The sequence below is a fragment of the Larus michahellis genome, chromosome 2 (assembly GCF_964199755.1).
Source record: "Larus michahellis chromosome 2, bLarMic1.1, whole genome shotgun sequence".
In the NCBI taxonomy this organism is placed as follows: Eukaryota; Metazoa; Chordata; class Aves; order Charadriiformes; family Laridae; genus Larus; species Larus michahellis.
In genome coordinates, this window is record NC_133897.1 from 123582187 (window position 1) to 123596108 (window position 13922).

At 38.7% G+C, this 13922-nt stretch overlaps 1 protein-coding gene across 1 annotated transcript in view; it reads left to right on the forward strand.

The window, feature by feature from the left end:
* The window catches only part of SPIDR (scaffold protein involved in DNA repair), a 205212-nt gene that overhangs the window by 62179 nt on the left and 129111 nt on the right, over positions 1–13922 (forward strand). Inside the window, exon 7 of the mRNA XM_074576988.1 lies at positions 3952–4052. Coding sequence (XP_074433089.1) covers positions 3952–4052 — 101 coding nt within the window. The remainder of the gene's footprint in view (positions 1–3951; positions 4053–13922) is intronic.

Sequence of the window (13922 nt, forward strand, 5' to 3'; positions counted from 1 at the left end):
TACAGTATAGATCTTCCATTTTCCTTTCATTTTAGGTATGTACCTCAGATGCTGTTGATTTGATATGGAAATTGTGGGTTGGGAGAAACAGTGATTCCTTTCCAAGGGAAAGACCCCAGAATGTGTAGCAGAGTATAATTATTTGACAAGTTTTATAGGGACTTAAAATTACTGCTGTCTCCTTTGGTCTTTGCTTGTTCTAGCACATAGGAAAAGCAATTGTGTTATGCTTTGATTCCAGAAAAGTAGCCCACTTTTAACAAACAGAACAATGGCAGCGATCGTGGTAATGGTGGTTCATCCAAGGTGAAAGTTTATAAATCTAGTTGTTGAGTCAGAGCTTGAGTGGGGCTGATCTGCAGAGCTAAAATTATTCTTTCTGTTCCCTTGTTGCTTCATGAAGTCAACAGCTTCTCTTCTACGCTGGAGAGGATGTGGGCTTCTGTAGAGGAGACTTGCATTTGTGTAGCCAACATTTTCTTTAATCATGTCTTTCATATGTACCCGTGCTATTTTGTACACTAAAGGAGCACTTGGTAGCCACCGTCAGCATTCAGTGGTGCTTATTATTTTGCAAGTTGTAAACTAGCTGATAATAGCTGATGGGTTTGCAGTGTTGACAAATTAAATGCCAGCATGCTTAGGGGTCCTTTTTAATTCTTTAGCAAGTAGCCCATGGAGTGTTGCAGAAGTCAGTTACTTCACCAGTTAACTTGGAAACATGAGAGTTCTGTCCTTGCTTTGAAGAGAGGAGGAGGGAAATTGCTCAGTCCTGAGATGGGGATATATATTTGTGTAACCTACAGTGTTTTGAAATACATGGAGTCCTGACTGTAGTGTGTATGAGGAGACAACTCAATAATGAGATGCTTAAGTGTTTACTGTGCTTAAATTCAAACGAAATCTGGAAAGGAGTAAACTTGGATGAATGTGGGGTTATTTTTGGTAAGTGCCCTGCTGAATGAAAACCTTGATAAACAAACACAGAGAGATCTTCGGCACTTCAGAAGGATTGAAAATGACTTTTCAAAACACAGCCTACTCACTCTTTCTTTTTTTTTTTTTTTTTTTTTCCCTATTAGCCTCATTGGAGTTGGAAGCTAGGGACCAGCAGCCTGGGAGTAACAGATTGGGCTCAGTGTTACCTTTTGTGATACTTGTCAGATGGTGGCACAAAACTCTTCAGTCTTGCTGTTGAAGTTTGTGGAAAGGGGCAACCACCAGAAACTGAGCTTTTGTACTAGATGCTGAGATTTCTTATGGTCATCAAAGCTGTCTTTCATGTGGATATTGTTGGACATGGAGAGTAAAGGCAATGTGTTGTTTTAAATACAGTATTTCAACAAGCTCAGATTTAGTACGGAAATAGGACACGGATTTCTGCTTGTTAAATCTGTCCGCCTTCAGGGATTTAAAGGAGCAAAATAGTTGTACTGAAACTTTCATGATTAAGAACAAAAATGTTGTGGGCAGTGGAGATTATATCTGAGCAGTTTGGCTTCACAGAATAGCCTTTGCACTAACAATTTGCCAAATGCGTTCGATTTGTTCATATTAAAACATTTTTGGGGCAAGTTTGAAGTGCTGGTCAGTAAAGTATGTATCTCAAATTACAGTTTTTGTTATTTAAATGCAGTTTGTCAGTTCCCTTGATCACAGAAATCACACATTAGTAATCAAAATATAATTGCTAATTTTATACATATATATATATACACACACACCCCCACACCCTAGATGTTGGGTTTGTTACAAAGGACAATTAAATGGATCATAAGGGCTAGATCTGTGCAAAAGAGGGAACTGAATATCTTTTTCTAAGCTTCTCGAAGCAGCTAGATGCGTAAATAAATACAGACTACAGATTAACCAAGACCTGCTACTGTATAATCCAGTCTCCACCCTTGATGCCAACAAAACCTCTCATATCTGGCAAAATGAAGCCAAACAGTTTCTGCAGTCTGAAAAGCCAGGAAAGCTAGGGGATTTTCCAGAGGGATAATGTGTGCGCAGTGAAAAGTGAATATTATTCATCTCTACCTTGTGTTTCCAAAATGAGCAAAAAGTTACCTCCATATGATAGAGTCTATGCCAAAAAATGACTGTTAGTCCCAGTAAACACAGTTAACTAGCAAAGACTGAATATAAAAGTTCATTAGGTATTTAACAATCCACAGATGTGCAATTGGGAATAAAATAGTAGTAATTTTAACCTTTTAGCTTTTTTCAAAACATGGAGTTGGTTCTTACGCTGAAGCTGGCACCTGCTTAATACCATGCTGTGCTTTGTGTAAGCTCTGTGTAACTCTGTCTTATCTCTCATCTGCGCAGCCATGAGTGACTCTGTGTAGTTCACAGTATCTCAAAGCACATACACAAGAGTTTTCAACAGTGTGGGTACCTGTTCTGTATGAGAAGGAACTAGTAGTTTCCAAATGCCATTGTCAACAAATCTGTTAGAATATATAATGGAAAGCACCTTTTTTTTTGTTTTACATGTTTGAGCTAAAAAGGGGGTTGATCCTCCTGGGTTTGGGGTGGTATTTAAATTTCTTTGTTTCTGCCTTTTAAAAGAAACAAACCATAATCTACCAACTCTCTCTAGCCATAGAAATTCCTTTTGTGCATGGCATGTCCTTGAATTGTATTTTCCTATTTCACAATGTATAAAACAGACATTATAATAAAAACATTCTAATAAGCAGCTGAGAACCTCTCATAAATGCATTCTTGGTTATATTTTATATTCTGCAACCAAGCAACCTGAACCTCACCAGCCATAGAAGAGATTGCAGTAATGTAAACGACAAAATTTTTGTGGATCATTCTGGGTCAAATGTGTCTCTTGTATTTCAGAGCATTCATTCTGTGATCTTTACTACTAAGATGTTTAGCCATGCCATCTAATAATTCTTGTAATGGTTATGATTTTAGCTCCTTCTTGGTTTCCATAGGTGTGAGTCCTCCCAGTTTCACATTTACAATGTGAGCTTTACCCAGCTATTTGGCTTCTTTTTTTCTAAAACAAAAAGAATCTATTTATGTGTACAAATAATCATAAGGTGGTTGTATCTTATCTCTGTTTATTCCTAAGCCAGTTTTACCCAAGGATGTATTTCACCTTAGTAGAAATCTTTATTGATATACTGGATAGTACTTGTGGAAAAACTTAAACTATAAAGAAAGAATGAAGTAGGTTTTTATGCAAATAACTTCTCTGAAGCCAAAGAAAAATGCTCAAGTACTCCCATAGTAGCCCAACGCTCGTTGTAGTAGTCCAAAGATAGTTTCCAGCACATTCATCTTATTGTTCTTAAAGTGAGATATTCTGTCTTCTGGTTTTGAATCCACGGGTAGAAATTGCTTTAGTGTTACCTTAAATGTATTTGTGCTAGATGCCACTCCTCTGCTCCTCACCTTGGGAATGCTAAATTAATTCCATCTTGGAGAGTGTTCAGACCACTGAAACTGCACACTTGACCCAGCTTGTGAAATGAATCATAGGGTCAAGTATGGGTAAAAGAATATTTTTGTGATCACTCCTTGCCAACAGACAAACAAATCTGTGAGGAAAAAAAAACCACCTTAACCTGTTATAACTGGTGGTTATACTGCTTTGTTTTGAATTCACACTTTTCTGTAGTATCTATGTGTATATGTGCATAAGTGCAAAGAAAAGTCGGGAACATTTCGTTACAGTCCTTGTGTTGAAGACAGGGCTGAAAATGTGAAAATTTTGGAAATGCAGATAATGAAAGTGTTTTACTGTGTATTGACTGTAAGTGTGTGTTTTATTGGGAGTATATCCATTGGAAAATCAAAATTAGGAGAGCTAACCTGCAGAATGTAGTTTTACTGTATATTTCTGTCTCTAAGGGTCAAAGCATACATATTCCATCTGTCCTATGGCTTGTCACTTGGCAAAACTGAGCATTCCTTTATTCTCTGCAGGGGCGGGCTAGCTGAGAGGTTATGTCGACTGCAGAACAGAGAAAGATCTGCCATTAGCTTTTGGAGGCATCAGTGTATTTCAGATGCTAAAATCCCCTCAGGTAAGAAGCATTATACATATACTGCTGTGTGAAAGTCTGTATATATATGTGTATATATATGGCCCACATAGGGGTACAACTGAAGTTTATATTCTCTGTGTTTGTTGCCTGACTTGGGATTAATGCTCTCTTGATTGTCTTCTGAGCTCATATCACATTTCAGCTAAATATGATGGTTTATAATGTCTCAGTCATCAAAGTGTTGGAATGGAAGTGGTACAGAACTTGTTTTAAATAGTCTAGACTCTAGACTCTTCACAGCTCTCTGATTTCCAGCGTCACCTGGGGAAATGGCGTTTCCAGCAGGCTGTAGGAGAATTCTAAGTTTAATTTCTGGGTGTGCAGATGGTTTTTTGGTTCTTGTTGTTTCTTTCTAACCACCTTTTCCTCTTTCTTTGTTCATTTTTCTTTGATTTGAAGTCAGCTGTATTCATCAATAAGTGCTGAAATTGTGGATGACAGCAAATATGGACAAATAGAACACAACCGTGAAATGGGTGTGAAGCATGACTGCAGTGAGCACTTCACTTAAAAAGGAGTGATAGTTATGCAAATTAGTTACAAGTGACTGAAAACACCACCTTTCAGTAGTATTCTTGAGAGATAATGCATTCATAAATTTTAAGTGTAAAGAAATGGTTAGGTTTTTTTATCAACTTTTGTGTGACTGTAGGCCACAAAATTTCAAGCATTTTTGCTCTATTAAGCTGACTGCTTGTTTCTGAGCACATATTAACTTCCGTTTATTTTTCAGAAAATCCTCTGGTCTTAATTTGAAAACATGCGGATGAGGGAATCTATCACTTGCCTTGAGAGTTTGTCCTTAATTCCACTCCCAAATTTTTAAAAGTGTGTTTTCTTCCAAATCTCAGTTTGTCTGGCTTCAGTTCCCGTCTTTTGTTTCTTGTAAAGCCTTTCTCCATTAGATTAAAAAGCTCTTCAGTATGTGGCATTTTCCCTCTCTGGCACTTGCATAGCAAAATCATGCTGCCTTACAATTTTCATAAACTAAACAGACTCATCTCTTTAAGGCACTCTAAACCATTTTCTGCAGTCTTCAAGTGATTTGCATGGCTTTTTACTGCACCCTCTCAAACTTTTCAGTGTGGTCTTAAGAACACGGACAGCTACTCTGTATGTATTTTTCCAGTTTTAGTCTCATCAAAACCATTGGCCAGGTCCAGTTCACTACTCAGCCTCTTGTACGTTCAAGGCCTTTAATAAGTGCTTGAGTCTGGTTTGGCTTTGGTCACAGTGTGATGCTGGGACTTCACATTGAATTGATTGTCCAATATGATTTCATAACTTCTGTAGCTGTTGTTTTCTGAGATCCGGCTTCCCACTCTCCACCTACTGGTTTGTGTTTCTTCTGCCTAAGCACAGGAAAGTATTTGTGCTGTATCCAGGTCTGCTTCATTTGATTATGCCCAGCTAACCATACAGTTCAGATCATTGTGTATGTCAAGCCTGTCCGCTTTTAGTCACAAATTTGCTTGAATTTGTGGTATCCACACCATTTCTTGTATTATTTTTTAAACTTGGTTTTATGTAATTGATGAAACCATTTAATAGCATGAGTGTTTACTTTCAAATTCTGCTGGATCTGCTCTTACTCAGTTATGATTGTCCATTGTTAAAAAACTCTAACTGTAATTCCTAGTTAGTTCTCTGAAATGTTTTTTTGCATTCCACTTAAAGGGCTGGTGATATCCCTTTTTTTTCTGCTGATAGTGGAAATGGCCATTTTTTTCATAGGAAATTTGTATGATTTTAAGTCAAACCCAAACTGCTGGCAAAAGCTAGTCTCACAGTTTCTCACTGAAGCTTTAGAGGGCTTACATCCTGTGCCACTTGCATGCTACGTGTTCAAAATGCCACCCATGTGGAATGACAAAAGTTACGTTTCTGACCTTAATTCCTTACTTATTTTTCCAGTCACTTTGCCTAGATCTGATGTTGAGCTAGCTGGTCTCCGGTTATTGTAGGTCACTTTGTTTGCCCTTCCTGAATACTAGCGCAATATCATCATCCTTTCAGTCTTCTGGAATTTCCCCAGTATTTGAAGATTCACTAGAAAGTAACATCAGGGAACCAGAAATGTCTTCAGCCAACTCTTTTCAGAACTGCTATGTGAAAAATTATACAGGCATGCTTACTTAAAACCAATCAAGCCTTCTGCATGTTGTTTATCCTCCACCTGACTTACTAAGGAATAGGAGTTACTTTATCGTTCTCATGTGGTATGAGGAGATCCTCTTGCTTCTTCTGAAATATGGAACAGAAATTGATATTGAATAGGTCTGTCTTTACTAAACCGAAAATTTTTAGTGTTCTCTATAGTAATGGATCTGCAACATTGCTAATACGCTAATATTCTTTTTGTCCTAGCTTCACACGTATCATTACAAAGCCTTGTGTTTGGCTGCTTACCAGTTTGTTAGATATTAACTCCTCGGCTGAAATATTCCATGCTAAGCGTCTGCCTCTGGCTGAATTCCTTTCTTTGATTATTTTGCTTTCTTTCAGAAAATGAGTCAGAATTAGTTAGCATTTTATGAGAAAAAGGCTATGGGAAAATACCTTGCTCTATTCTAAAGTATATTTTAAAAATTCTTACGAGTGTCTTCAAGATGATTTAATTTTGGCAGAAGATGAGCCGTTTCTGGGATATGCCTTTTGTCATCACGGTGAAAATCTACAGGAACTTGTTCAAGTTAGAAGTCTTTAGGACAAACTACTGTTTCATTTACCCTGCGAGCATTTGCTAAAATTTCTGAAATATGCTGAACATGCCATCATTTAGGAATATACTTCAACTTCACCACCTAAAATTCATTTCCAATTCCCAATCCTTATTACAAAGCATGAGGATGATAAAACAATCAGTATTGCTGTGATAATATTTTGGGGATATGTTTTCATCTAGGGCAAAATTTATTTTTGATAGTTTTATTCTATACTGTTTCAAGTCACCAAAATAAAATTAGTGTTTGGTTTGGAAAACATCAGGCGAATGGTTGAAATTTTAGTAATGTAACTAGATAACCTTCTAATTGCTTTTAGTCTGGAAATGTGAAGCGTCAGCACAGCAAACGCATACCACTTTCAGCTTTCATCTTTTTGGGTTCATACTAAGGGTGTCTCACTAATCTGAGATTCTTCTTGGATTTTGTTTCCCCTCTGTTTTGCCCAGTAATATTTCTAAACCACACTGTTTCCAGGACGGTTTCTGACTTCGGCAACAGAAGTAGAGGAAAGAACTTCTCAAATGACAAACTCAAATCTGTTGTCAAAGGAACCTGAAGATTAATGCGCAGTATTGAAGTAACTTAGTTGCTGGGAAAGCTGTCACATCATTTGGATATCCCAGACACACGCAAACCAGCAGTTCATTGCTAAGGCAAAGGGGAGCAATTTCAAATTAGATGAGTTTCAAGTCCCGTTAGGCATTTCACGTTACAGAATTTTATGCCTTTGTTTTGCTGTTGTTTACTTTTATGTTGTGTCAATATCCACGTTATCCAAAAAACTATTGTTTTGGCTTTATTTTTTAAAAATTCCTTTCTGTTTGCTCCCCTGACCCCTTTCTGTAAGTAACCCTTGTGGTTTGGCTGCCGCTTGGTCACTGGGATGAATCATTATCCCAGAAAAGAGCGCCTCCTTTCAGCATGCACTTTCTGGGTTTTATACAGTGCATGGGGGTCTCACTTTCGGCTGACTAACTCCATAGGGTAGAAGAAATCTTTGTGCTTTCCCCATTTTGACAATTTTGGGTCAAAATTCCATTTGGCAGCCTGTCCCTGCGTTGGGATAGGAACTCACTAAGGATGTGCGTTTTTGCTAGCTGATTTGTAATTCTGCTTCTCTAATCAAGATAACCATATCAGACAGAGGCTTGACAGGAGCGAATACCAAAGCTTGCCCCGATACGCAGTGTTGCTTCCTGTGGTGTAGTTCTGATGGAGACTGATGTCAGGCTCTTTGCCACAAATCCAGAATGATTTTTTTTTCTTCACAAGATGTAAAAGGGAGGCTGAGAGGTGTGCAGTCCCCATAACAGTTTAGTCTCCGATCAGTTAAGCCGATGGTTTGAGAGTACTACGTGCAAGGGCTTTTAGACCATTGCAAGCTTTTTTTTCTGTATGCAGTGCTGCAACTTCCCCGTGAAGTTTCCTGTTTGGGCAAAGAGAAGATCTGGACAGTTGAGAGAGAGGGGGGAAAAAAAAACCCAACCAAAACCAAACCCAACCCTTTTTCCTGTCAACATCTGCTGGTTATATGGGGATTGCATGATGCAGAAGAAAAAATAGTGCTTTTCTGAGTTACATTCAGAAATGACTTTCCTGTCTGTAGGAGAGGAGACTAACAATATTTGAAGCAAACTCATGTAGATTCCTTCTGTAATTTCTGAAATTTTACTTTCTATAAATTTTATTTTCTACTGTTTTTCTTTTCCGTGCAATTATCATCAGTTTCAGGTAAAGCAGTTCTTTACCTAAAATTCAGAAGCATATTATTCTCTAGCATTTGTAATCTGATGCAAGATATTTGATATTTGTTTGCCTGAGATTAAGATTTGGGACTGGATTACAATTGAATTTGAGTAATAAACTGATAATAAACGCAAGCCATTGATGTTTCCTTCTAAACTGTTCCTTCCTCTCAGGGGGAAGTGACCTTCAAGGGGCAACAATTTGAGTTTGCTCAGGCAAGTGAGGGGAGGAGGATGAAGCCCTGGAGATGAGAACAGGGTTTCACACGTAACACCACATTTTAAGGAAGGCTGAAAGCCTTACAGAAGAGGACAAAAACAATTACTCCCCTCCTTCCAGCCTCAGTGACTAGTTAAGGTGACGGGAAGAAAGGATTTTAGCAGCTTGAATGCCATGAGACTTGCACAAAGATATGTATCTGTGGATGAAGAAAACAAGGGTAGTCCTTAACAGGGTTTCCTTTTACCATGCAAAATTCTTCTAAAAACACGAAAGTCTGAGCTTTGCTAGTTGTTGCTTATTTTCGTAGTTCTTGATAGTTTGTTTTATTACTTAAGAGTTAATACTGTAAATTAGAGATGGGGCAAGTGCCAAATTTGTTTGTCTCTTTTTTTTTTTTTTTTTTTTTTTCCTAGCCAACTGTCTGAACATGTTACAGCATTGGGAAGGAAAAGAAATTCAAATGTAAACTTGTCTTTTTCAAACAAGAATTCTTTGTATTGTTTTTGTTTTCTTGTGAGAAACAATAATGGCATGCACAGTCACTTTAAGTAGCTTACATATGTTCTTATAAAGAATGTTTAAAGCGTAGCCAAATTCAGCAGGCTTTTAAAATGAATATAGATGTGGCAAGAAGCCATCATGCCTGCAAGACTTGGTGTGTTTTTGAGAAAAAACTTTTTGAATGGTGTCAGAAGTCACCAGCCCAGGAAGAATAACAACATGTATAGATCAGAATGGCAACCAGATGTTTTTGTACAGGCTGTGAAAACGTTGGAATCTCCACCTGGTTTTCAACATTGACTTTGGATTGCAAGGGTCTGCTGGGTATCTACCTGCTTGGCGAGTTTGTTATGCCTGCACCTGCAATATTTTACATGAGGGAGGAGTAAAAACAATAATGGGATGCCAAGCAAAAGAATGTTTTTCTTTTGATTTATGCCTGTAATTTGACATTTTATACATTTGACACTTGAGAATGAAAGTAAAACTTCGTGGCCTGAACCAGAAAATGTAGGCTTGGCTATTCTTCCACTGCAGATAGTAAGTGCTGTCCCAGGAGGGTGTCTAGCAACTGCAGTTTTGGAACCCACATTAGACAATTAGAAGTTAAATGATGCTGGGATGAAATAATGCCTTTGAAAAAAATAACTAGGGGAGACAAATTTGGAAGTGTGTTGCTAGTTTGTTTTATTAAACAAGGCATAAAGTGGGGTTTTTTTTGTTTCCTTCATACTTCCATAATGTGTATCGGATCCATCCATCAGAACCAAATGCAGAAATTGACTTTCATTCTTAGTGCAGTAAGTACTATTCCCAGCATTTATTGCCCAAGATTCTTTGTACTTTCAGTGGGAAATGTTATTTTATAAAAGCTTTTAGCTAGGATTAGTAGAAATGTGACTTGAGTGTAACACCAGTATTTCTTATAGCTCATATTTCTAAAGAATTTGCCAGTTGAGTAAGGGTATAATTTAACTTTTCAGCCCTGTTCTTTAGAAATGTCAACTATGTCAGGTACAGTACAAATTTACTTCTAAGCTGCAATTCATACATAGGATTTGTTTGATAGCTCTTTGAGGAAAAGTAACAGTAATTTTCTTAAAAGCATCTGTCCTTCTCCCATATCATTCTGATATCATTAAGATGAAGAATTGTGCATTGTGACTGTTTAGCTGGTAAGAACAAATACAGGTTGTCCTGAACTGCCTTTGCACAAAACAAATACTTGTTAGCAGTTTTTCAGATTAACATGACTTCAAGCAATCTCCTCTTCCTCCCAATCCCTTGGGTTTTCTTACGAGTTTGTCTTGTTTTTTTGGAAAACTCAACTTGCATGAGTATTATTTTTTGTATTGGTTTAAAGGAAGGTGTTGAAGTACTCTTCCTTTTGCCTCTTGCCCTGCTTGCTTGGTTTTTTTCATCCACGTGACTTATGGGGTAAGTCTTGTAGCTGAGGAGTTTCTCTGTTATTTTGTCATTCTTGCTTTGCGTGATAGTCCATATGTATATTTACTCGTAGGTGTGTTCTTTATTATTAGAGACTTTTTACTATCACAATAATAATAATTTCCACTTCATGCTTGCATATGAGTGTATTTTTTTTCCCCAGAATGCTCAGTGGAGCACAGCTGTACCCTGCTTGGCATTTTACTAAAGTCTAGTTTTCTTCTGTGTTTATAAGATCTCTTCTGTGTGCTTGTAGTTCACTGTTTTCTGCATTGGTACTGTGGCCTTTATGAAAATTTATTTCTACCATATGTCATCTCTGATTGTTACATTCAGTTACGTTCAGGTGGACGTATCATGTCATTCAGCCCTGTGGGTGAAATGCATTCCCTCAACATTGCAAGATTTTTAAATTCTCATGGAAGAATGGAAAATTGAAAAATTCGGGACTACCCACTGTCATAGAATCACCCTGCCTTTGTTTTGCTCTTGTTGATGTGGGGGTGTTACTGCTGTTACTTCTGCTGAGCTGATCTGCATGGAGGTGCACTGGCTATCCCAGCTGTCACATTCAAATCATGCAGAACGTGGTAAATTACCCTCTGCCCTGGCTTCCTCTTCAGGACCTGGGAGGTGTCACATACCCGTTTGTTGTCCTGAAGCACTTTTCCTCACCCTGTAGGTCTCGTAGGGACTGCTCTGCTGCTGGAGTTCTGTCAGCTGACTCTAAAGAGAGTTTGGTCCCTTTGAGAGCTTTCTGTTCAAGGCTACAAGTGCTCTTTTGGGACATTTGAACAGTTACATTTTAGCAAAATTGACTTGAGTGAGGTAAAACTGCATGTAGTCTTACTAATGTCGACATCTGATGCATTTCCATACATCAGGTCTCATGGATCCTCTCTCAGCAGTGCGCTCAGCTTCCTGTCACCGTGTAGCAAGAAAAACGTAAAATGCGTAGTCCCTAAGAGAGTGTCATTTCTATATTTTTCACCTCATTTGTCTTCCTTATTGCTTGTTATGGAGTTACTAAAACAAACTTCAGAGTTGTATTTCAGGCACTGAAGCCAGAATGTCTGAACATTTATTTATTTATTTATTTATTTATTTATTTATTTATTTTGAAATCATGCTCCTTGATATTTTTCCTTTTCTTCTCTCCATACTGCTTTTTGGTTGTTAAGAGTTAAAGCAGACTGGCTTTTTTTCCTAGCCTCCCTCCTAGGCTGCCCTTGGTCTGGCCAGTGCATCATCCGTGACCCGTGTACATTCGGTGTTGATGTGGCTTAAATATATTACTGTGAAGCCACTTTGTTAGGTCTGAAGATTAAGGGCCTTCACTTTGCCAGAGGCTGTAGAGTCATGCTGAAGTTTTCAAAAGGCTCAAGATCTCCAGGTCCGTGATCTCCAAAGCAATGGGTAATTATTTTTTTTTTTTACTTTTTTTAACTTTTTTTTTTTGGTCCTCCTGGAATTCAAAGTAATGCAGAACATCTGCAAAGTACTGCATCAAAACATGTTTTGATGTCATGGTATATGACATGGTATATGACTGAAGGGCAGCATTGCCCTGTGTATTGAAATAATAAACAGAAATGAAAGGAACTAACCAGGGAAACTGATGCATTCAGTGTGAAATTTGTTTGTTCATCTCCCACACGCTTGAATATCTTTGTGGATTAATTGAGCTACTTCATGTCGAGGTTGCAAATTGGAGTGAGAGACCGACATCCCAGAGGTCACCTGGAATTAAATAATTAAACTATGGAAGAAAGAGCAGATCTGCTAGTTGGTCAACCCAGAAGTTTCTCTAGCTTAGGATCCTGTTTCTGGCAGTGACAAGAGCTACCAAAATGCATAGGAAAAATTATAACAGGGCTAACACTTGATGATATTTCACCAAAGTATTCTCCCAACAATCTCCCAAAGATTTCTTGACTTGGGCACTTTCTGAACCAGAACTAGTGTTTGTGTTCTTAGTAGTTCAAAGTATTTTTTTTTTCCTACCAAGAAGTTACTGGTTGTTTTTCTGAACTCATGCATACAATATAGATCTATTTTGATCACACAATTGCGAATTATCAGGCTTTTTTGGAAATTATGCCCAAGGTCTTTGCCAGGTTTGTTCCATTAGTACAGTTGCCAAAAGGACCTTTCCCTGTGATTTCGAAGGTTCTGCTAACTGTAGCAGTGAGAGGTTGATGTCCCATTTGCCTATGTTTGGATCAGGATTTCTTGTATCTCTGAGCAGACTGAAGATGTGGTTCCTGTGTATGCTGGTGGGGTGGTGCTGAATCTGCCTGTCCAGCCCCCTCATGGCAGGGATGCCGGATGGCTTTTGTCAGAGCTTATTGTTTCTTGGCTGGGAGGTGAGGGAGGTTCTTGTCAATCATAGAGAGGCTTCACCAGAGATACTTCCCTCCTTAAATGACTTGTTGCTCCCACCAGTCAGTCTCCTCCTGGTTTCACTCATTCTGGACCACTTGTGAGGTCTGGAATAATTCATTTGTTTGATGATGGTCCATCTAGCAATGACTTCTGTCTGTTGCCTTCAGTGGGTGGCAGTTACCACAGCAGTGTTCTGCAAAGTTCTGATGTGACCTTTGCGTCTGGAAGCTAACCCAACTCATCACTGGTACCTGATTTTTCTTGTACTCGGCCCTTCTGTGAGCAACGTTTTGAATCACCAGTAGTCAGCATGTTGCTGCATGTCTTTGTGAAGGTTTTTCTTCTTGTGGAAAATTCTGCTAGAAGTGAGGGAGCATTACAGACCCTGGTTGCTGATTTTTCCCCTCCTTTTAAATGGTGCTCTTTAGAGGAAGCATGTTGTGCATCTCAAATACATCTTCAAAATTCATACTCAACCAGATTTATCCGTGCCCTTCTATCTGTCTTTGTGGCACCTCGAGTCTTGTGTGTCTGGGGTTGAATTTATACTTCATGCCCCTTGGAAGATCTCTGTTCATACTCATGGTGCCAGATCTTTCATACGATCCTTGAGCCTGTCAGTGAATGTTTTGTTTTCTCTGACTTGCCAGCTGACTCTGTGAAGGCTATGAAGAGGTGCTGGAAGGGGCAGCTGTCCATGCCAGGCTGTGTTCCAGGACCACCAAGCTGCAGCATCTCTCTGTCACCAGGAGCTCAGAGTGCCCAGGGCTTTGCTGAGAAACGCACCTATGTCTGATGCTGATCAGGCAGCTATCTGGGTTTC